Source organism: Alligator mississippiensis, chromosome 12 (genome assembly GCF_030867095.1).
Source record: "Alligator mississippiensis isolate rAllMis1 chromosome 12, rAllMis1, whole genome shotgun sequence".
Classification (NCBI taxonomy): Eukaryota; Metazoa; Chordata; order Crocodylia; family Alligatoridae; genus Alligator; species Alligator mississippiensis.
Genome location: NC_081835.1, coordinates 41,286,712 through 41,308,793, shown reverse-complemented (window position 1 = coordinate 41,308,793; position 22,082 = coordinate 41,286,712). Strand labels below are relative to the sequence as shown.

At 52.5% G+C, this 22,082-nt stretch overlaps 1 protein-coding gene across 1 annotated transcript in view; it reads right to left on the bottom strand.

Moving 5' to 3' along the window:
• Nucleotides 1-21,314, bottom strand: part of MST1 (macrophage stimulating 1) — a 31,838-nt gene extending 10,524 nt beyond the window's left edge. The window contains exons 1-11 of the mRNA XM_006263766.3: nt 21,209-21,314; nt 20,039-20,183; nt 7,804-7,916; nt 6,828-6,942; nt 6,148-6,284; nt 5,703-5,823; nt 5,029-5,147; nt 4,516-4,678; nt 3,497-3,627; nt 3,000-3,102; nt 2,493-2,629 (exon numbers count right to left, since the gene is read on the bottom strand). Coding sequence (XP_006263828.1) covers nt 2,493-2,629; nt 3,000-3,102; nt 3,497-3,627; nt 4,516-4,678; nt 5,029-5,147; nt 5,703-5,823; nt 6,148-6,284; nt 6,828-6,942; nt 7,804-7,916; nt 20,039-20,183; nt 21,209-21,260 — 1,336 coding nt within the window. The 5' untranslated portion in view covers nt 21,261-21,314. The remainder of the gene's footprint in view (nt 1-2,492; nt 2,630-2,999; nt 3,103-3,496; nt 3,628-4,515; nt 4,679-5,028; nt 5,148-5,702; nt 5,824-6,147; nt 6,285-6,827; nt 6,943-7,803; nt 7,917-20,038; nt 20,184-21,208) is intronic.
• Nucleotides 21,315-22,082: the final 768 nt, after the last annotated feature.

Below are 22,082 nucleotides of genomic sequence, written 5' to 3'. Positions count from 1 at the left end.
TCCGTGCAATGAGTGAGGGTGAGAGAGAGACAGAAAGAACAATGAGGGAAGGAGAGAGAGTGAGAGAGAGAGAGAATGTGTGTAGTAAGGGAGGCACAGAATGTATGTGTGTATGTAGTGAGGGAGGCAGTGTGTGTGTTCATAGGGCGAGTCTCACAAGCACACCCCACCATACACATGCACCCACACCCCCCACCGCCCTGCTATACACACAGACTCCCACCCCTACACACACCCCAACCACCCTCTCCCACACACAACCCCCTACAAAATCCATGCCCACCCACACCCCATAACCACACACACACCATGCTCCCTCACCCCACACCTGCACTCCCAACACCTATCCACCCTGCCCACAAACCCCCCTTCACACACCCACACCCTCCCTACACCCTTCACACCCACACGCCCACAGCTCCCCACAAACCTATACCCACCCCGCATGCCTCTCCCCCACAGTATACAAGAGTAAGGCTTAATTTTAAGCTATTGTGCAGTCACCTCTGTGTACACTAGACAAACACATGTAAATCAGGACAAAAATATTTTTTGAAATCAAATTAATGAATGTTGTAGATGTTTGATTTTTAGAATATAATTTAATATTTTTCTGGTTCTGCGATGGCAAAACCCCTTGCTGAAAGGAGTATTTCCGGGGGCAAGGGGAGGGACTTCTGGTGGCAAAGGTCAGGGGTTAGGAGGCAGTACTTCTGGTCCCAAGATGGCAACCAGGAGGTGGGCCACATGTCAAGAGGCGGGGCTACCCATGCAGCCCTCAATAGCTTGCCAAAACTCGGTAAGCGACCCTCCGCCTGAAATAATTGCCTGTCTCTGAGCTAGGGGCTGCAAGTCTGCTCCATGCCTGGCACTCTAGTCACAATATAGGCCAAGGAGGAGGGAGGGCCCCCCTCTGCTACATATATTGTTCTCTTGGTCCCCCAAATCACCCTGCTGCTTCCCATTGGCTCCTGGATCCCAACCGCACCCTGTGATTGGCCCTTCCACCCCAGACTGCCCTTCCTAGCCCCTGATTGGCTCCTACAGTCCCAGATCACTGCCCTGCCACCCCAATCAGCACAAGAGCAGTGGTGGTGGCAGCAGCAGAGTGGAGAGGTGGTGGGGCCTCTATGCCTGCTCCCCTGCAGCCCTTGCCACCCCCATGCATTCAGATCCAGCCCCACCAAGCCCTGAAGCTGCCTGGATGTCCCTTCCTTCCCCACCTTCCCCCTGCCTCCTCTTCAGTTGCAGGACTTGGCAGGGACTAGATCTGGGCACACAGGGATCGCATGGCCTGCAGGGTCCCTAGGAGAAGGCAAGGAGGGAAACCCCTTCACTGGCACTTCCGCTATTCTCAGGCTGATCGAGGCAGCACAGCAGAGATTTGCAGGTGGAGATTAGGGGCAGAGGGGGAATTGGGATGACAGGGGAACAATATGGGGGTGGAGGAGGTGATTTTGAGGTTGAGGGGGAGTTTGGGATGCAGAGGGGGCAGCAACCTGGCAGCTCCCCCCTACCTTCTCACAGCTTCCTTATGCCTCCTTCCCCCTGGCTCCCCTACCCTGCTTTACTCCTTTTCCCTCCCTCCCCACTCACCTGTTGCCTGACTGTTCCCAGCTGTCATTCCAGGGCCATACAGCCCTGGAAGACAGCTAGTCCACCTGGGAGCAGTGCCTCCTGAGATACGGGAGGACCGCAAACTGGTGGTTCAGGTAAACACCCAGACATTAACTCAAGCTAGCTAGCAGAGTTCAGAGATAGTTCTAGCACGAAGTAGCATAACTTTAAAATGCCATTAACATTAGCACTAATTAATCAATTTTAACATATGATCATTCAAGTTTTTAGCACTCTTAACATGATCAATTATAATGTGTAATCTCACTCTCAGAGGCACCAAACATTCCCACTCCATAGTCCACAGACGGCCTCTGCTCCTCACATGTCCAGTCCCATCAGCAGCGAGATCCCCTGAGCAGAGGCACTAGATCCAGCAGCTGGACATGCTGCCTCCAGTTCCAGGGAAGCACTGGAAAGAGGTCTGTTCCAATGGGTCACAACCCTCTGCCAGAAGCAGGACAGACCCCACCCATCACTCTATGGTAATCAAAGCACAGGGAACAACAGCAAACCTCACAAAGACGGGACATAGAGCCATTGCAAGGCCTGGCACAGCCAGGACATTAGGGCATAGCATTGTGCAGAGGGGATGTTAGGGCATGGTCTGGCACAGAATTGATGCTGAGACTGTATAACCTGGATCAGAGGGGAGACTGGGTCACAGCTGAGCTTGGCCCAAAGGAGATGGTGGGGCATGCCATGCTCTGACACAGAGGGGATGATGGGTCATAGTGAATACTAGGACATGCATGACTCAGTCGTGCTCAAGGGAGGAGGGTTGTGAGCCCAGAGCTGTCTCTCCGCACCTCCATGTGACTCACTCCCAAAGAGGCCAGCAGCTGAGCCATCCCCATGACATCACAGATACATACTACAGGGCTTGATAGCGCAGTAGTCAAATGGCGTGCGGGGGTCCATGGTGTAGCACCAAGGCCCATGGCTGTCATTGTCTGGGTTGCGGCAATAGTTCTCCTCCAAGTGTGCACCTGGGTGTGTGGTGGGCGAGATCCTGAAGGAAGACAGGGACAGGAAATTGACTCATGTCCTCCTCCTTTCCCTGCCATGTCCCCTCAATCCCCTCCACTGTCCCACTGCCCCTGTCCTCTCTCATCTCAAACTTTTTGTCCCTCCTCCAGAGCCTGCAGCAACGCTCTTGCTTCCCTCTCCCATGAGCTGACTCCCACTCATTCTGCCACCTACCTTTGGCACTTACCCATGGTATGACTACCCCCTATTGCTGTAGGAGCAGCTAAGGGGAGTGCTGGCTTCAGGGATATTATTGGCTTTCCCAGCTCCCCACCAGACGGCACAGTTCCTTACAGGCACCTGTAGCACTAAGCAAGGCAGGAGAGGGCAACCTCCCATCCCCGCATACTCACTGAGGGACATGAGGAGACTGTTCCGACCACTTCTGGCAGGTGACACCCTTCCTGGTCTTGCTTGTGTGGCCTCGATATAGCTCACCATTACCATGGTAACAGTCTAGAGTGCAGGGACAGGAAAAGACAAATGGGGTATATGGCTCCTTCCTGCAGACTTTACAGGGTGACCAGAGGCTTAGCTTAACCCCCCCCCCCCCCACCCCTTCCCGTCCTGCCTGCACAACTCACAGGACACTAGCCAAGCTCCCCACCCTGAGATCTCCTGCCCTCTTCCTATGCCCACAACCCGTGCCACCTTACCTCATCTCCCAGAGTCCACTCTGGAGGCAAAACATACATACTGGCTTGGTATGGTAGGATTACTTATGGGCAATGGCTATATGCACTGGCTCGTTACTGTAGGGTGCCTCACGGGCATTGGGCCACACACACTGGTTTGCTATTATAGGGTGGCCAGGATCAGCTGTCTCCTCCACACACAGGTCAGGGCCTACCCTCTACATCCACCTCATCCATGCATCGTCTGATCTGGAAGCAGAAGGCCACGCGCATGCTGGGCAGAGTGGTGAAGCACCAGGGAGCCTCTGAGCCATCGGGATTCCGGCAGTAATTCTCCTGCAGGTCCCTAAGATACAGAGCAACTTAACTGGATACTCCTGGTTCTTCCTCCCACAGAAGGGTGTCCCCTACTTCCTCTAGCAAAGCCACCAGGGAAGGTCTATGGTCCTGCAATCAGCCATGAAACACCCTAAGAGAATTCAGGCTTGGATTTTCAAACCCAGTTAACACCTTGCCTGACCTCTCAGAGCCTCTGTGCTGGATTCTCACCACACGCACAGGGGCAGGAGGTTAACCATGTCAGGAAGGTGGGCTTCATAACCACCTGGGTGAGGATGTGTCTGTTCTGCAGCAAGCTCTGTGGGGAGCAATGAGTTAAAGCACAGGGCCAATTCCCTACTTCACATTCAGTACAGTACTCTGTTCTGAGGAGCTCAGGCTTACTCCATGCTGCAATCTCAGCACTGCCAACAACCATAAGCTAATACCAGAACAGCTCTCCAAAATCTTGACTGGCAATATGGCAAGACCTTAGCCAGTTGGAGCAGGACAAAGCAGGGCTGTTCCCTGGGCATTACATACCACAACTTGCTTGCAGACTCCCTCCCTGGCTGAATCTCCACCAAGTCAATCCCCACCTCCAGCTGAATCTCTACAAAGAGCAGCCTCTCAGCAATCTCTCACCACAGGGCCCCCTCCCCAGCAACCGAGTTGCAGAGTTGTTTAGAAACCCCATGCACTTACGCTCTTAGCCCCACACTGCATTCCCATTCCTATATACCAGCACATGCACCTTCTCACATTCCTTGCCCATCCCCACACCTCCTCACCCTTTGCCACCACCTTTGCCTGTATACATGTGTACAAGCACACACATACACACATATGTTATCTGCCCTATATGCACTGGTTGTTTCTAATAACCCTGACACAGAAGCAAGAGCTCTTGGCCTACTTGCACTCATATTTCTCAGGCACGAAGTGGTGCTGGTGGGGCATCTGGGTGTCCCAGCGCTGGCAGGGGATCCCTGTTGTTGTAACATTCACTTTGCCCCGGTATCCTTCACCCTTTTGCTTGAAGCAGTTGGTAGTGATGTCCATGAGGCGTGAGCGTTTTTCTGTTTTTATTGTTGTGAGACAGAGGAAGGAGAAAGCATTACTAGGGACTTCCTTGTGCCCTCCCAAGGGACAGAGAGTGGTGGCATACACTGCTGGCATTAGGACTCTTCAAAGTGGCACCTATTCACTAAGTACCCTAAATACAAGGCAGTGTCAAGCTTTCCCCACTAGCCATGGAGGCTAGTTAGATGCCAAGACACTGAGTTGGGTCCCTTGGGTGGCAGAGCCCATGCCATGCCCTCAAGCTGTGGGAACTAGGCACTGTGGGGGTGCACCGTGGGGTCAGAGCACCTGGCCCCACCCACTCAGGGACTTGACACCACTGGCAGTCCTGAAGCCCCAAACTTACTGCACTTGCGGATGCGGCAGAACTCCCGCTTCCGGGCAAGGTCTGTGGTGTAGCACCAGGGGCGCTCAGAGCTGTCAGGGTTGCGGCAATAATTGTCATCCAGGTTCTTATCAGGGTACCTGGCCAACATAGGGAAGAGAAAGAGAAGAAAGAGCCAGAAAAAAGGGAGGGGAGGAAAGAAGCAGCAAGATTTAAAAAGTCAGAAATTGCAATGTTGTCATGTTCAGGGTGCCTCTGGGATGCTCCGTTTTCCCAGCTGGCACCCAGGAAGGGGGTTCACAGCACAGTGCCACCCCCCGTAGACTAGCTCTGTCTAGGCAACACAGCTGCTGCGTGCTGCCCAGAGAATCTCAGTGCAGGAGCCCCTGTTAAAGTGTTGCTGTGTCTAGTGGCTTAGAGTGCATTCCTGTATATGAATCACTGCTCACCCTTGCAGCAGCCTGTGGATGCATGGCTGGTGACAGGGAGGTGCTCCCATCAATGTCCATGGCAAAGGACAAAGCAAGAAGGCCAAGCCCATGTCCCAGGGGGCCAGCTTCTCCCAGCAGGGTCTTACACCCATGTCAGGGAAGAAGAAGGGGCTTGGGGCATCCTTTTCTCCACCAGGGTCCTGTGCTGTGCAATCCCACTCCTGTCCCTGTCCCATTTAGGCTGAAGGGAGGAGGGCTCCATACTTGTTTGGCTCATATGGATGCTTATGGGGGTGCTGCTGGTCCCAGCGCTGGCACTGCTGCCCAGATTCAGTACGATCCACAAAGCCCTGGTAGTCTTCACCATTACATGACATACATACAGCTGCAAGAAAGAGCTGTGAGTTTAGACATGGCACAAGCTGGGCTAGAGGCCAGCAGTGCAGAAGAAAAGCACACATCTGCCACCTGGCAAACCTAAATGCTGGCTCTTAACCCACATAAAGTCCAGATCATCCCCAGTTCTTGCCACCGTAGCCCCAAAAGGATTCCAGAAATTACAAGTGTCAAAGACAAGTTTGTGGGAACCCCCCCCCCCCGACTGTGCAGGTGTGTCAGGACTTGTGTCACTCTGGTTGTCTGTTGGGGAGTGCTGGGGGCTGCTGCACAGACACTAGCTGCTTGGAGGCTCTGTGCCTGCTCTACCCACCATCTTCACATTTCTTGATGTTGCAGCTCTGGTACCGGACATCAGGGTCTGTGGTGTAGCACCAGGGTCCCCGTTTGTCTCTATCGGGATTTCGGCAGTAATTCTCCTCCAGGCCATTCTGCAGAGATGGTGAGAACCTGGGAAGACAGACAGCAGGGCATGCAGGGAGGGGCTCATGTCCTAGGAAGGTTATTAGAGGTCATGTCCAGTCAGGTTATTTCTGACATGGGTACAGCTCCCCTGGGTGCACCCAGAAGGGGTCTAGCAGCAGGTAGTAAATGGCCCTGTGGCCCTAATCCAGGTGCCTTCAGATGCAATCCTAGGAAGCTCACTGTAGTGGCAGTGGCCCATTAAGCAGGCCCCACAGGGTTGCACCATCTTCATAGCCCTTTACTTACCACCTGTTATCTTTCACCCTCTGCAGAATGCAAGCCTTGCTCCGGTGCCTCCAGAATGTTTGAGAGGCTCCTTTTACAGGTACAGCACTGGTCATGGCCAGAGTGGCCCTGTCTATCTCCAAATGCAGCACCATCTGTCCTGGGCTACCTAGAGCTGCAGCCCTTGTGATACATGCCCAGGGAAGAGGTGGGGTGCGCTGGCTGCAGGGCTAGTGACATCATGGGGCCCCAAGTTCAGTAGGAGAGCCCCTCAGACAGAGATCAGTCCCCCATTCTCAGTACCTGTGATCATGGGGAAACGTCAGCCTCCAATGCTGGCAGGTCTTGCCCTTCTCTGTCACTGACAACATCCCCCGATAACTTGTGCCGTCTCCCACAATGCAGTTCCGCTTGTAATCTGTGGGAACCAAAACAGGTGCAGAACCTGAGCATGTCTGTGGGGACAGTTGCCACATAGCTCTTGGGACACACACCCTTCACATAGCCCCAAGGCAAGGCCAAATCTGTGGCCCAGTGTCCCCAGAGCAAGCAGACTCGGCCTCCTTCTCCTTCTGTATGCAAGTTTGTGGCAGATACTGGTGAATGAATGTGGGGGATGAATGGTCTGTACAACCAGTCTTCCCTGGACCTACCACCCTGGCACAAAGGGCTGCACTGCCCAGAAGCACAGAGCTGCCTTGTTTGGGGTCCCAAGCAGGGAAAAATACCCCAGAGAGCCCTGGGACAAGATAGATAGGGTTGTAGTCAGTGGCTGTAAACCAGAGCCCAGTAGCTCCATAGCTCTGAAGATGCCAGATCAAAGGCTGCAGTAACTTTAAAGCACAGACTAATATAAGAGCTGCCATGTCAAAGCCCTCATCAGGGCCAAGCAATGGAGTGTTCCTGCTGGGCCTGCACAGCTTGCATCAAGGCATCACCTTAGCTCTGCCCACTCATTCTGAGTTCTCTGCCTGCCACTGTGAATCATTTACCCTAGGCCATAGGCTGCCCTACAGCCCAGGCTCACCTCCACAGCCTCACATGTGGCTTCAGACAGGGAGGGCTGAGGTTCCAGTGTCTGTTGCAAACCAAGATATGTAGATAACACTGATTCCAGAAGTTTAAGCCACTGCTCATTCAAGTCAAGTCAGGTTCTTTCCCTTTGTTTTCAGTTCAGCTCAGATGCAAACTAAGAGAAAGCTCCACACCTCCCTCCTCGGCTGCTCCCTCCATGCCTCCCTGCCCCTACTTCACCTGCCATACCCTGCTGCCCACCTACCCTTCTTCTGGTAGAGGTCATAGTAGACATTCCTCTGCAACTGGGTATGTGCTGAGTGCTGGGTCCAGGGCAGCATCTGGCAGCCATGGCTCTGCTGATTGTAGTTAAAAGCTCTGGAGAGTCAAAGCAAGAACATCCTCTATGTTCATACTGGACCACTAGCCACTGACCTTTGAACAGATCCCCCTCCTCTTTCAGGGCTGCTTTCAGATACCAGCCTGTCTCATATCTCCCCTTGCCATATGCAGAGTCAAGACTTCCTCCTCAGGTCTGTGGTCCCAGTTCTGGCCTCCTCACATGGTGTAATTCATGACTGACTCTGGTGTGAAGCAAAAACAAGTGACAGCAGACCCAGGAGCTCTGCCCTGCAGAGTCAGTGAGCAATGAGACACAGCAGGCACTTAGCTGAGATCCAGCAAGGGCACAAGACTGCCAGCATCTCTAACTGCTGAACCACACTATGCTTTGCTAGTGGGGAGGCAGGAAAAAGAGAGGATCATCCCAGCTGTAGGGGCATGCCTGCGTAGATGTGGTAAAAATATAGCATAATCTATACATCCTGCTTTTATAATTGCTTCTGCATATTATCACAATTGCTTTTGCTAAGGCATATATGCTAATGATAGATTTACGAGTAGCACTAAACTTCTACAGACAGAGCCAGGAACAGATGCAATAAATAACTCCTTACGAGAGATAAGAGAAGAGGGGCAGGGAAAGATGCTGATGTGAAGAGACCAGACCCTGACCGAAGGATGACTGGGAGGGGGCTTAAGAACTGCCCCTGGGAGGGGACTTAAGATGTAAATGAGACATGTATGTAAACCGTCATAGAACATGTAACTGCTAGACATACGATGCAAGATGTAATGCTAAGTCTGCCAATAATTGCACAATACGTTGAAATCTATTGTTTACATTGGCTATAAAAAGAAGTTGCAGACACAATTTGTGGTCGACTCTGATTTGAGCAGCTCAGCTCCTGGGTCGGTCTGTTTGCAAACAATAAATCTGAAATTGGACCTAGCCTGTGTGTGTGACTCTCTCCTGGGGGTGGATTGGACAAGCCTCCAGGGGCACGAAACTAGCAGTTTGTGCAACATAGAGGGGTGGCAATATTAGGAACAGGCCAGAACCCAAACCTGTATGAGCTCTACTGCTCAGGGGTAAAAGGGCACTGTCCCCATATCAGTGCATGCTGTTATGGGCATGCAGGAAATTACAGGAGGGAACTCAGATCCTCCTGCATGCAAAACACGGGCCCTGCCACGAGACCCTCCATAGCGATCTGCAGCGTTTGAGAACAAAAGCAATTCCAATTCCAGCCACCAGAGGGACACAACAGAAATGACCTGCTATTCATAAAGCAGGTCCACTTCACACTCGAGCAGGCTCACAGATTGCCCACCACAGATGACAGCAGCCTGCAATGGATGACAGCGGCTAGCATGCCCACCAGGTCCATGCTGCCTCTTTGTCAACTCCAGGTGGATCATGATTAGTAAGGGAACCCCAGGTTCCGGCCCCCTTGTGCCTGTGCATTAATCCGACACTAGTATGACATTAATACCTGCTTCTCTGCTTTGAGTGGGCTCCCGAGCATATTTTCATTTGCTGTTTAAACTAGCATGAGGTTTTCTGATTCCACGGCTGCAGGCATCGGAACTGCTTTGCCCTGTGTTAACCCCCCACCCTTTACTTTGACCAGGCATAAGTCAGACACGAGGCTTCTGCCTGAGCCAATGCCAGGGAAGGGGCATGTCTAGCCCCAGTCACTTGCGGGTGGAGGATGGCGGTTGGGCTGGGGTCCCTGCTACCATTGTCTGGGTCAATGGGTCACAGTGTCTGGGTCATTCAGGTTAGCAAAGGTTTTTTTCCTCAGTATGATTCCCCAGAATCCTCAGCAGTGGTGACAAGCCATTCTGAACATGGTGTTTACTGGCACCAGTTGAAATTGCAACTGTTGCAATGCAGAAAATATGTCAGCAGAGCATAGCTCTCCAGACTTCCCACAAAAGCAGAGGCCTTGAGGAACCACTGGTCCCCTCTACCCTCCACTAAAACATCCCTTTTTGGTGTGCTGTGGCTGAATTTTCCACACACCCCCAACCCACATATTCATGTGGAAGTTTTACAGAAAACCCGACAAATGGTGTTCTGTGAGCCTGCAGAACCGTTAAGGGCAGCTGCCCTCTTTAGGAATATCAGGTCAATTTTTTCCTTAACGGGAATGACAGTGCTAAATGAAGATCTGAGTAGGATTAGGATTAGTATTAGGATGGGATGGCACAACAGCACCACCTTGGCCCCTTGTTCCCACCAGCACAGCATATGCACAGGCAGGACAAGGTTCACAACTTTATTTTTCATCCCATTTCCTTTCCCCAAAGGTGGGCAGGACCATGCCACTCACGCACTGAGGAAGGCATTGATTCTTGCAGCGATGACATCCTTGGTATTGGTGGTCAGGGTTGTGTAGCTCTGCAACAGGTATCCGTCTAGTCCAGGAGCAGGCAATTATTTTGGGCGAAGGGCCACTTACCAAGTTTTGGCAAGCTGTCGAGGGCCACATGGGTAGCCCCGCCCCTTGACACATGCCCCACCCCCTGGTCACCATCTTGGGACCAGAAGTACCACCCCTTAAAGTTTTTCACCAGAAGTCCCTCCCCTTGCCCCCAGAAATACTCCTTTCAGCAAGGGGTTTTACCTTCTTTGAACCAGAAAAATACCAAATTATATTCTAAAAATCAAACATCTACAACATTCATTAATTTGATTTCAAAAAATATTTTTGTCTTGATTTACAGGTGTTTGTGTAGTGTACACAGAGGTGATTGCACAGTAGCTTAAAATGAAGTCTTACTCTTGTATACTATGGGGAGGTGGGGGTATGGGGGGGTGGGTATAGGTTTGTGGGGGGCTGTGAGTGTGTGGGTATGTGCGGTGTGGGGAGGGTGTTGGTATGTGTGAGGGGCTTGTGGGGGGATGGATAGGTTTGGGGGTGTGGGTGCGGGGTGAGGGAGCATGTGGGTGTGGTTATGGGTGTGGGTGGGTATGGGTTTTGTGGGGGATTGTGTATGGGGGAAAGGTGGCTGGGGTGTGTGTGGGGGTCAGTGTGTATGGCAGTGTGAGTGGGGGTGTGGGTGCATGTATATGGTAGGGTGTGCTCGTGGGACTCATCCTATGAACACACATACTGCCTCCCTCACTAAACACACACTCTCTCTCCTCATTGTTCTCTCTGTCTCTCTCTCCCTATCTTCTATTATCTTCTCTCTTCTAATAAGATAGAAGATGATAGAAGATAATGCCACCATCCAGCTGGCCCCACTCGGTTGAGAAAAAGTATGTTTATGTTTGATGTTTTTATTTATGTTTTAAAATCAATTATCAGAAAATAGTATAGTTTATATTTTTATAGTCTTTTTTAACTAAATAAAGGTTTTAATTTATAAAGTTCCTTCTGGGTGTGGTCTGTTTTTTTCATAAACAGATTGGTATGGGACTCCATGCGAGCAGCTACAGCTTCTGGGCTGGGGGAGGAGGGGGTGGCATTTCAGGAGTGAGGGGATTAGTGCCCCCTGCTGTAATTGAGTACTAAAGAGATCAGCAGGGTGGATTGTTATGTGGCTCCCCCTGCTGGAAGTTACTGTGAATTGCGCACTGAGCTTAATTCGATTTAAAAACTGTCACCTGTAAAAAATGACATATCAAATTAAAACAAATCATTTCAATTTTAATAAACCTATTTCATTTAGTGAGGATTAAACACCATCACATGTACAGATGCCCATACATTCCAACTCATTGGAGGGCAGCTAAAGGAAGCTCAGAAGAGCAGAGCAGCTGGCTAGTCGAGTGATTCTTAACCTTTTTAGATTCAAGAGATAACACCTTGTCGCAGGGCACCTCGGTGCCCTGCTCCTAGAAAGGAGAAACTGCCAGGGAGCGAGTGAGCGCCCCCTGGCCTGACATAAGGAGCCCAGATGAGGGTTGCTCAGGTAATGAGCGCAGCTGCGGGTTGCCGGAGCAACCAAGCGGAGCCAGCTGCCTGTAGGGGGCAGGGCCTGGCCCTTATAAAACTCAGGGCTGAGGCCAGGCTGGCAGTTCTCTGCCAGCAGCCGGAGAGGCAGGAGCTCCCTCAGCTGAGATATGGAAAGGAGCATGATTTGCAAGTACAGCTCGTGATAGCCCTGAGAGGATGGGCACTATGGTTTAGCCAGGGGGCTTTAGGTTTGTGTTACAGCCAGGAGGCTCTAGTTTATGTTTGGCTCTGTATATTACACCCGGAGGCTTGGGTGAGGCTGTAGGGGTCAGAGGAGGCCTCAATCACAGGGACCCCAGAGAGTGTGGGGTGCCCTAGCGCCAAGAGGGCGCATTATTTGAATAGCGCCAGGGAAGGCACAGCTCGCACGCCAGTGCGTGAGCAACTGGCGGCGAGGAGCGCGGCCAGGGGGTCGCGGGCGCAACCCGTAGGCTGCGGACGGGGACCTAGACCCCGGATTGCGTGTGGGGGGGAACATAGACCCTGGCCCCAGGAAAGGGGCAATATTATTGAGTAGCCCAGTGTGGGCACGGCGAACCCCAAAGGGGGGGAGCGCCATTGTATGTTATTGAGTAGCCCAGTGTGGGCACGGCGAACCCCAAAGAGGGGGGAGCGCCATTACTGAGGAGCCCTAGAGGGGCCATATCGAGGAGCCCGAGACGGGCATAGTGAGCCTGGCCGTAGGCTAGTGCGGCAACACCCCTCAGCCTGAGGCAGGGCACTGCAGTTGCCCCGAGAAGACAGGGAGCAGCAGCGCGGTGAGCCAGGGTGAGAGAGGGTGCCCGTGCGGTTGGCCCATAGGACCGGAGGCCTGCTAGAGAGTCCCTGAGCGGAACCACACCGGCAGGGGAGGCCCAGAGTGGGCAAGACGAGAGTCCCAGCAAGAGGCTGGGCACGAGAGAGGGAGCCCAGAGTGGGCCACATTAGAGAGGAGGCCCGGGAAGCGGGCGTACAGACCGGACAACGTCTATTACATCTGCGAGGCTTGGGGCGTGGTATTAGGGGCTGGTAGGAGCCACACATGGCCCATAAGGCTGGGGTGCTTGGGTAGCGCCCATTGTACGGGGAGACCCACGAGGGGTCCAGGAGCTCACGTGCCCAAGGAAACACAAAGCAGCCTCCCTATTACATATTACATCAAGACGTGGCGGGCGAGAATGGAGGGTGCCCTCGGGCCGAAGTAGCGCGGTGAGAGGGCCTCAAGGAGATCACGGCCCTCCGCGAGGACCCCGCTGTGACACACCTCTCCAACACTTTTCAGAATTCAGCAGCACCCCATTTGAAAAACTAACATAAATGTACTGTGAATATTATAACATACATGTTATAATCTGATTACTAATTAAAATGTTAATAATTGATTAGATAATTATTAATATAATTAGATTATATTAACTCTGCTGCCACCACCACTGTGGCCAGGTGGAACTATATGCTGCACACCTCCTTCAGAGTCAGATTACAAAATGGCTTTAGCAGGAACGCAGCAGCCTTTCCCAATCTCACCCTCCACAGTCTCCTAGGAATATAGGTGCAGAGGACAGGTGGATCTGTCCCACGCACTTCTGTGTTCGGGGGCATCTCAGAGGCAAACTGAGAAGGGACTGCAGCTGAAAGTGTTATTCAGTGAAAATGTTATTCAGTAGCTCTTCCTGGCTTGGCTCCAACATGCCTCCTAAAAATGGAGGTGTACAGGGTAGTTTCACCCCATGGCAGAAGCAGCTTGGAGACAAATGCTGCTGCAACCATAAAGAACTGCCACGGTGTAGAACTGATATTACAGCACCCCTGGCAGGTTCTTGTGGCACTCCAAGGTGCCCAGTCCAGTTTTGAGTTGAGAACTACCTGTCTAGCTTTTAACACAGGGGGAATCAAAGATAAGGCCCTCAGAGCCACATCATCCAGCCCACAGTGCTGCCTGTGGAGCTTGCTTGGAATGGATCCACACACCACATGCGCTGCATGCTGCATTGTCCCTGCCCTCTGCATGTGGCTGGGGCAGGTGCACACAACATGCAGCACATGGGGCTGGGGTAGGCACATCTTTCATGTGGCATGAAAGGCCAGGGTAGGCCCATGGACTGGCCTTGCACCATTCATCCAGCTTGTGGCACCTGATGAGCTTGACATCCCAGCTTTAACAAAATACCCCAGAGATGGATTTGCATTACCTTTGATATGCCCCATCATTAATAATCAGCATGGCTGAAGCAAAGAGATAAAAACAGCCAGAGACAGGCCCTGCCCCAAATGGCTTATACGGGTGCGAATGGCAGTGGTTCCTGCTGGGACTAGAACCCACCTCTCCCAAAATATGCCCTGCCCCCCAAACCTGACTGACTCCATGTCAGGAGCAAAAATACAAGTAGCTCTGTGGGTTGTTTGCCCTCAGCACACTCACTCCCTCTATGATGCTGGCAATACTCACCGTGTGTTCTGCACTTCAGGCATGGAGTGTCCCCACAACATGAGGGCCACCCTTCACTGGCCACTTCTGAGTCTGAGTTTTCAAAGCACCTCTGACATATACAAATGCAAGAGTTGCTCTAGCCTTTTACTTCTCCCCAGCCTGACATACACCAAATGCAAGAGTTTCTCAAGCCCTTGATTTCTCCCCTGCCTGGGTGAAGGGATGGAACTGGTCCAGGGGTCCTGTTCAGACAATATCTATTCATCCAGGGGGGTCCAGACCCCAGTAATGGCAACACAACCCCAGGGGTCCACTGCAGCTTCTATGGTTCCAACTCTCAGCACTCTTCAAGATCCAAGATGTGTCCTTGAAACAGCACAGGCGCTGTCCTTCCCTTGGACTACTCAAGGAGTGGCAGCCTGTGGTGGAGATTGTGGCGGAGCACCATCAGGGTGCTTGCCACTTAAGGGCTGTTGCAAGCTCTGAGTGATTTTGCTGTGTGGGCAGCAGGGAAAGCCTCCCACAGTGACCATTTTAAGGGGTAAGGTGGGTGTGCACGCCAGCCCTGATGAGGCGGCCATTTTCAGATCCCAGCTTTGAGGGCTGGGGCAGTAGTTTGCTGCCAGCAGCTGAGGGAGCAACACCACCTGGCTGTCCTGCTGATCAAGGAACATCTTGGAGGTAATAGCAGGAGCTATGGGGATGGCAGGAGGCTCCTGGTCCTGGGTAAGACTGAAAACTGAACCCTGCCATGGAAGGGTGGTTTGGTGGGGCTGTCTGTGGCAGGACAACCTCCAAGAAATGCCAGGCCAGTTACCTCCCTGGTGAAAGGAAGGTAGGCATGCATCAAAACCCCAGCCCCCACCAGCCGGTGGGTTACTGTAAGATTGGAGGTAGTAGGGCTACGGACGCCCATGAGTGGCATCTGAGCCCAGAGTGGGTAGTGAGGCCAGGCATGCCCATGAGTGGCACTTTAGCCTGTAGGGGTGCAAGACCCTGGAGCCCCAGGAAGGGGAGAGTTGTGTTGAACCCCAGAGATGAGGGGGCGAGTGAGTTGGGCCCCAGAGACAAGGGGGCGAGTGAGTTGGACCCCTTTGAGGAAGGGGCAGAGAGAGGCCCAGGTAAGCCTTGGGGCACCTGAGACTACAAGTGGGCCTGAGCCTGAGTAAGGCAGCTCAGAGGGAGCTGCAAGAAGAAGGGATGAGTCACTGGCCCAGTTAGGGAACTGTGGGTTGTGTTACCCAGTGTGGGGCCAGGGACAGAGTTAGTCCCATGTTGGATGAATTGCCTGGCCACCACACAGATGAGAGTCACGGGAGAGGCCCAAAATGCTGTGCCAGGAGTAGCCGAGGAGTGCAGGGACAAGACTGATGCCCTACATGGTTGCTCAAGGGAGCAGGGCGGTGTGAATGAAGCCCAGTAAGGGGTATGAGTGTGAGAGGCCTGGTGAGAGCAGGCAGAGTGGTAGATGCCCCAGTGACAGCGAGGGCTGTAGGTGTGAGGTACTGAATAGGGCAGAATGAGAAAGGTCTAACCATGTAGTGAGTTTGCCTGGCTTTAGGCCAGAGCATAGATCAGTTCAGAGATGACATCTGCAAGGCACTGGACATGATAGGGGGAGGTAGGAGTTGTGTGTGTACTGCCCATGAACAGCAGGGCGCTCGAAGGGCAGCCTTCCACGTAATTAACATCTTTAATTTACAAAAAGGCATGGTAGGAGAGTAAGGTGGATGGCTTGCCCAAAGACATGGGCCAGTACTGTGACTGGGCCTGGGAGTTTGCCCCCTGTCACACAGCCATGTCAAGGTGGGAGTGGTGCGGTAGACTGAGTTACTGCACAGTAGGAGTGTGCAAAGCCAGCCCTATTCAATTTGGATTCGGCCTGAATCAGGGACAGTGATTCAATTCGTTGATTCGGATCACTGTCCCTGATTCGATTTGGCCAAATCTGAATCTGAAGATTTAATGCTGATTCAGAGAATCAGCGATGCAGACACAGCACAGCTTTAAAATGTTTTTCTACATACCTTGAGGTAGCAGGTGTGGTTTGTGATCGCTGCAATGCTGGGACGCATGGAGCATCCTACAGGAGTGCAGAGGGGTCCTCCACATGCTCGGCGGTGAGCCTGGAAGTGGACTGAAAATACTTCTGGTCCACTTCCGGGACTGCCAGAGAGCACGCTGGGGGCTCCCCCATGCCTCCCTGGCTTCCTGATTGGGCACAGAGGGACCCTGGGTGCCTCCCCCACCCAGGAGGCACCAGTCACTGAGCTGGGGGTGGGCCCTGAGTGCTCCCTGGCAGACCCGGAAGTGGACTGGAAGTGCTTCTGGTCCACTTCTGGGTCTGCTGCTGAGCACACTGGGGAGCCCACCGCACTTCTGTGGGACACTCCATGTGCCCCAGCATCACAGCGTTCACGAGCCCCTGCTACTTAGAGGTATGTAGAAAAAACATTTAAAGCTGTGTCTATGTCCGAATCGCTGAATCTTTCCGAATCTTGCCGAATCGATTCGGAGGGTTCTGATTCAATTCGAAGAGATTAAAGGGTCCTTTGATTCGATTTGGATTCAGATTCAGAGATTTGGCCACTGAATTGGGCCGAATCTCCGCCGAATCGAATCAGGGACTGAAGCTTCGCACAGCCCTACTGAGCAAACATTCAACATGAGCCACAAAGGTCTGGGCAGAAGAGTTAGGAACCCTAGGACTGATATGGGGAGCTAGTACCCCAAGAGGGTGACTGCTGGAACCTCTCCCTTTTGAGACCAGGCCCAGCTGGGCCCTGGAGTAAAATTATCGCCAACTCCAGACCATGTCTCTGGCTTAGCAGGAGAATGCCAACTCTAAATTTCCCAGTGTTCCCTGTTCTCCCCAAGAGATGACAGCTTCCTATAGCAGCTTCCATCTCAGAAACCTGCTCCTGGCCAGCCCCATCTCCACTGCCCCAACAGAAAGGGCAGTAACAGGGAGAGTAAAACACTGAGAAGAGAGCAGTGACAGAGGAAACTAGAGGTCAGTCCATTGCCCCTTTGTAGCTCCATGTTCACTGTACCATCAAAATAATATACTGTAAAAATGAATATACCTACCCTCCTCCCTGTGGATACATCCACATAGGCCAATGCCATGCAACCGAGAAGTCACCACACAGCCCTCCTCACACCCAGACAGGTCAACAATACTCCTCACATCTGCCCCAAGTGCAGTCAGGCCCCACCATGCAAATCTCCCTACATCCAGACTGACACCTCCACTCACAAGCCTACACACATCCAGTGAGGATGATGAGACCACCCAACATATCCCTCCCCACACCCAGACATGCCAACATCATCCCACACAACTATCCCCACATTCAGCTAGGATAACACCATCTTGCACAACCCTTCCCATAGGTGACACGTAGGTGGGGTACTGGGGGGGGCATGTGCCCCCTCCTAAAATTGGCCACCACCAACGCCCGCATCACTGCTCGCCACCCCCCTCCCCTCGCTGCCGACACTGCTGCAGCCTCCTGTGGGCGGTCCCTGCTCAGCCCGCCCTTGCCGTAAACATCACTGCAGCTGCCTGCGGGCAGTCCCCGCTTGGCCTGCCCTTGCCGCCGATGCTGCCACACCACCTGCGGACAGTCCCCACTCACTGCCGACACGTCTCTGCTGCTGACACACCCCTGCTGCTGACATCGCTGCCGCCACTGCCGCCACCTGTGGGCAGTCACCATGCTCCCCCCCCCTCCCCCCCCAGCCTCAAGGGGCACACATCGTTCATGACCCTTCCCAAACCTACACATGCCAATGCGAAAGCACACATCCCTTCTCACATGCAGAAAGCCTGATACAATCTTTCCCACATCCAAACAGACCAACACTATCCCACACAAATTTCCTCCTATACAGACAGGCCTAAAACCACTTTGCAAACCACTTGCCACAGGCAAACTTATTGGCAGCATGCAATATAATCCCTTCTCGTACCCAGATAGTCCTACCCCAGCCAAGAAATACTCCCCATATCTGGAGAGAATGACACCATGCTGCACGAGCTTCCACAAACTCCAACAGGCTGATCCCCCACCCAACCTACCCACTTCCCCCCAGGATGACACTGCCCCCCATAACCCTCTCCACACCAAGACAGGCCTATACCACATCACACAACCCTTCACACACCCAGACATGCTGATGGCATATCACACAGCCGTCCCTTCACTTAGGCAGGCTGACATGACCCTACACATCCTTCCCTACTTACAACTCCACCCTACACAACTCTCTCCACATCTAGACAGACTGTACAACCCTTCCCTCACATACATAGACCACTACCACCCCACATATCCTTCCCTCCACCCAGATAAGCCAACACTTTCCCACACAAATCTTCCCACACCCAGAGAGATCAACACCATCCTACACAACCCCCTGAGTATCCAGACACAATCATCATTATCATCGGCAGTCCCTCACAGTCAAGGATGATGATGATTGTGTCTTCCATGACTGACTTATCTGTGGGTCCAAAGACAGCTGACAAGGCCAATCTGGAATCGACAGGTTCTACTTTAACTCAGGCATGTGTTTCTATGCAGTGGGCGGCTCTGGATTCTTGCTTTGGTCTGCAACCAGCTGTTTCTGCTGCTTCAATCTCCTGACACAATACCATTTAATAGAACATCCCTAAACCCAGAGAGCTCCTATACATGTTCAGGGAGCCGGCTCCAACGCACTGAAAATCCAGCACAATTAACTGAGTCTGCTGGAGTGCAGAAATTGATGTGCTCCAACAGACTCCAGCTTCATGTGTTTCAGCATCCCCATGCTGAAAAATGGCAGCGGGGCATTTTGAACTAAAGCTCATTGAATAAGCTTTGGTTCAAAGTGCCCCACTGTCATTTTTTAGTGCAGGGGGCACTGATACATGTGACCCTTGGGAGCTTTTAATTAGCATGACTTGCTAATTAAAGCACCACCCTGCCACATCTCCTAGGACATGTGTAAAAATGCCCAGAGAGGCTGACACCACCTGATACTTTCCTGCCCACAAGACAGCTTGACACCACTCAATATGGCTCCACCCACACCCAGAGAAGCCCACACTACCTCACACAACCATCCCCACATTCAGGCAGCCTGATACCACCCCAAACCTACCCCCCCTCAGATATGCTGATACTATCCCATACAATCTTTACCACATTAAGACAGGACAACACAACCCCATGCAATCCACCCCACACCTAGCAGGCTGCCATTACTCTAAACAAGCCTTCCTACATGCAGACAGGCCAACACCATCCCTACATACACCCAGCAGATTGCAGCACCTCATATATCCTTGTCTACAACTTGACAGGTCAACTCCACTCCATTCTACTATTTCCAGTTCCCTTTACAATGGCTGACACCTTGCCTCCTAATCCTCCCACACCCAGACAAGTTGAAACCATCCAACACAAGTCCCTTCATGCACAGATAAGCCAACCCCACATACGAACAACTCTCCCTACATCCACACTGCCCAGCACCACCCCACACAACTCTGCTCATATTCAGGCAGGACAACCCTGCTATATACAATCTTTTTCAAAACGAGTCAGTACAATTCCACCTCACTTAAACCACCCTACACTCAGGCCAACACTACTCCATACAATCTTCTTACCATTCAGATAGGATACCACCACATCACCCCCTAGCCCCCACTGCACAATGCACTCCCATACTCCCATGTGCTCCTGTGTTTGCAGCTGCTGCCTGCCCTCCTTCCACTGTGCCCTTACCTGCAGTCTAGCAGTGCTGTGCAGCGCCTGGCACATTCTTCCACCTGCATGGGTTCCTCTGACACCAGGGCAGGGCCATGGAGACTCAGTGAGATCAGCTCAGTGGCTTTGCGACTCTGGAAGTTGTTGAGAGGGGAGCACTGGCCTAGAAGGATGCAGTAAGGCACAGAGCTAGCCACAGCCTGGATGCAGAGGACAATGCTGCCTGGCTTTTGTCATTGCCCTACATGCAGGCATCCTGGAGGAGCCTAGGATGCATGTGGGTAGCTATGCAGGCAGTGCAGAGCTAATGGAGCCAAAGTTTATGTTGACCACATGCCAGCTGTGCCTTTTGTGGGACAACTGAGTGAGGAACTCTGGGCAGTTGTACAAGCGTCAGAGATGGAGCTCAGGGCTGTTCTCACATGGGAGCAGCAGTTGCCACAGTGGGGTGAGGAACAAACACAGGACCACACTGTAGTTACCAGAACCCTGGCAATCTCTCTGTCCCTCCTCCTAGCAAGAAGCTACCTCACTTGCTCCTCTGCCTAAACCAGTGGTCTTCAACCTGTAGTCCATGGACCCCTGCAGGGGGTCCGCAGACTATGTCTAGGGAGTCCACAAGAGATAAATAACTATGATCAATCAAAAGTATGTGAATACCCACACTTACAATTCAAAGGGGTCCACACCTCCATTTGAAATTTCCAAAGGGGTCCACAAATGAAAAAAAGGTTGAAAATCACCGGCCTAGACCATAGAGTCTCTGGTGTTTGTAAACAATGGCTGATTTCACCACTGCTCTCAGCTGCCTGTAGACGGCCACGTAACATAGAAGCCTTTGCCTCATGAGGCATGAACTGCCCTGGGGCTCCCTGCTTGTTACGTGGCTCAGAGAGAGGGTTGCTGCTGCTCAGCCTGGGCAGACCCCTAACAGAGTGACTGAGGCCTTTCCTCAGGAGCTGGCCTTGGATCCTACTGCTCTCACTTCACACCAGGTCCCCTACAGTGTAGGTACATAATGTGGGTCCCCTGCATTGGCCTGGAGGGGAGGCTGAGTGCCAGCCCTGTGCCATATGGCTGGGGAGGGGGTGCAGTAGCAGGGCCCCCTGGTCCCAGACCCTGGCCTCGTGGGGCATGTTCATAGTGAGGCCCAGCTGCTTTAGAGAAACCTGGGACAGGGCTCCTTACCTGTGCTGAGGGCACAAGCCAGGGCGAGCAGCAGCCCTGCACTGGCCTTCATGGTTCCTGTGTTCTGGCTTGTCCCCCAGGATGTGAGCTGGGCTTGCTTACAGGAACTGCGTAGAGGCAGGGGTGGGGCCTTCCCAGAAGAGTGAGACCCCCTTCCATCCCTCTGCAAATATTTGTTTCTGGGCTACAAGCCAACAAAGCAGCTGCAGAATGAAGCAACAATACCCACAGGGTTTTTCCAGCAAGGCCATCTCCTCAACACACACCCTCACATGGGAGTCTGGACTCTCCACTGAGGACCCTGCAAGACTCCAATCATTGCATCACATCCTCCATACTAACCCCTTAGGGCAATCTACAGCCAAATTTCAAGCAGGACTCAACCCTTTAACCTTCTAGGTAATCAACATGACTAATGAAGCAGTTCTCCCCAGGAGGGAGCTGCTCCCAGCATTCAACCAGGGAACAGTCCCAGGGCCTCTTGCAGTAGAGGTGCACAGCTATGCTGGAGATGAGTCTGAAGGCCCAGAAAAGGTTTTTGCCAATGATGCTGTAGATCATATTTACCCAGCCATGAAGCTCCACCCAGCACTAGCACCAGGATACCTCAATGTCAGGTGTAACCCTGCTTATGTTGTACATGTTCCGTAATGGTGACTTTGGATGTGGACAGATATAACACTCGAATCATTCAGAGAATGTCATAAATATTCTGACTTAAGTTTCTGAGGCATGATTAAACCACAGCTCAAATGCCTCTTCTACAAGTATGGGGACTCTGCTCCCTGAAAACACCCAGAGCTTCCTATATAGGGCTAACTCAGAGTGGGGTTTCTTTCAAAGCTTGTCCCTGAGACTTTGCCACAAATGGCTG